Genomic DNA, 1,973 nt, shown 5'->3' with positions numbered 1-1,973 from the left:
TAATTTATGTGATATTTATCACATATTAATCATTTTAATTAGTGTTGCTTTTTTTAGACAAAGTTGTTGAATTTTTCCTTTCATGATTACTACATATTTTAACCTACATATTTATAGTCATATCTGCTTATCTTTTGCCAAATGATTTTTTCTAAATCACACATAATCACAACTAATTACAAGGTAAGTTCAGAAAAAATAATATGACAAGGTATGGAAAAAATGACAAATGTAATTTTTATTAATTTATCTAACATGTAGTAGTTTATCTAATATATTTTTAAAAATCAGTGCAAGCTGGCAAAGGAGTGCCAAGTATATTGATGCACAAAAAATTTTGTAACCTGAATCTAATTTGAGTGATGCAATATTAGCAAATTATGTTCACTATGACTTAAAATGTTTCTCCAGCCACTTTCTACAAGCCCCCTTGACTTCTATATTCCTTACACTGTATATAAGGGGGTTAAACACGGGTGTTAAAATTGTGTAAAAGGCAGAGACCACCTTGTCATGGCCCACTGAATGGTAAGATTTGGGCCGCATGTAGATAAACATGCTAGTGCCATAGAAGAGCCCCACGACAGCCAAGTGGGAAGAACAGGTTGCAAAGGCCTTCTTCCTGGCTTCATTGGACTGCATACGAAACACAGCAGCCAGGATGAGACTATAGGAAGCCAAAATGAGAGACAGTGGGATTAAGAGCATCAGAATGCAGCATACATACATGAAGAATTCAAAAATCATGGTGTTTGCACAGGTAAGGCGAACAAGTGATGGCGCCTCACAAAAGAAGTGGTTGATTTCTCGAGAGTGGCAGTAAGGGAAGCTCAGGGTGGCACCAGCCTGCATCAGCCCATCCACCCCTCCCAAAAGCCAGGAGCCTGCTGTCATGTGCAAGCAGAGCTTCTGATTCATGAGGATCGGGTATCTCAGGGGGTGACATATGGCCACATAGCGGTCATAGGCCATGGCGGCTAAGAGGAAGCACTCGCCCCCTCCCAGAGTAAGAAGCAGGACAATCTGGGCACCACAGCCAGTGGGAGAGATGGATCTGGTGTGCCTGAGGTAATTGGCTGCCATTTTGGGGACAATAGTGAGAACGAGCATCATGTCCATGAGGGAGAGCTGGCTAAGCAGAAAGTACATGGGTGTGTGAAGCCGAGGATCCACATAGATGAGCATAATCATGAAGGCATTGCCCATCAGAGAGGTGAGGAAAGTCATGAGCACCATGGAAAAGAGGAAGAGATGGGTCTCTGTGTAGTTAAAGAGTCCTAGAAGAATGAAATTTATTCCTGTGGTGACATTTGTATTTTCCATGTCTCAGTTATTCCTGGAAGATAATGAATTATTAGGAAATTCCTGTTTAAAAGGAAGCTTGGTCATTTCCTTACAAAAGCTTGATCAAATAACATAGAAAAAAAATGATACTGGGAGGCATAATTATGACTTTAACATTTGCATTCACAATTGATTGCCTTAGTATCTTATCTTCCATCTCTTTGTAATTACACTTTATTTTGGATCCAAATAGATTTGATAACATGTATGTATAATAGCTGTTTTGTCGTTAAGGCACGTCTGACTCTTTTGCGACCCCATGGACTATAGCCTGCCAGACTCCTCTGTCTGTGGGATTTCCCAGATAAGAGTACTGGAGTTGGGTGCCATCTCCTTCTCCAGGGCATCTTCCCAACACAGGGATTGACCTCATATTTCCTGCATCAGCAGGTGAATTCTTTATTGCTGAGCCACCAGGGAAGCCCATATATAGTAGTACTCACTACATTTCTATAATTTTGTATATTTTGTCAATATATCACACATCATTTACTCCTATAGTTAGGAAACATTATTAGATGATCACAGCTTTCTATAATTTGGGGACTTTTATGTTGAGGGAGCTACAGACACATTCATTCATTCATTTTAGTCAATGTTGATGTGATGTATCTGATGAATATTGTGTA

General features: G+C 39.6%; 1 protein-coding gene across 1 annotated transcript; it reads right to left on the bottom strand.

Moving 5' to 3' along the window:
- Nucleotides 1–387: 387 nt before the first annotated feature.
- On the bottom strand, nucleotides 388–1,323 carry OR2T62 (olfactory receptor family 2 subfamily T member 62). The gene has a single exon (NM_001390187.1). The coding sequence runs from the start codon at nucleotides 1,321–1,323 to the stop codon at nucleotides 388–390; it is 936 nt and encodes a 311-aa protein (NP_001377116.1).
- Nucleotides 1,324–1,973: the final 650 nt, after the last annotated feature.

Source organism: Bos taurus, chromosome 7, assembly GCF_002263795.3.
Source record: "Bos taurus isolate L1 Dominette 01449 registration number 42190680 breed Hereford chromosome 7, ARS-UCD2.0, whole genome shotgun sequence".
In the NCBI taxonomy this organism is placed as follows: Eukaryota; Metazoa; Chordata; class Mammalia; order Artiodactyla; family Bovidae; genus Bos; species Bos taurus.
The sequence above is the reverse complement of the archived record's forward strand: the minus strand, read 5'-3'. Positions and strand labels throughout refer to the sequence as shown.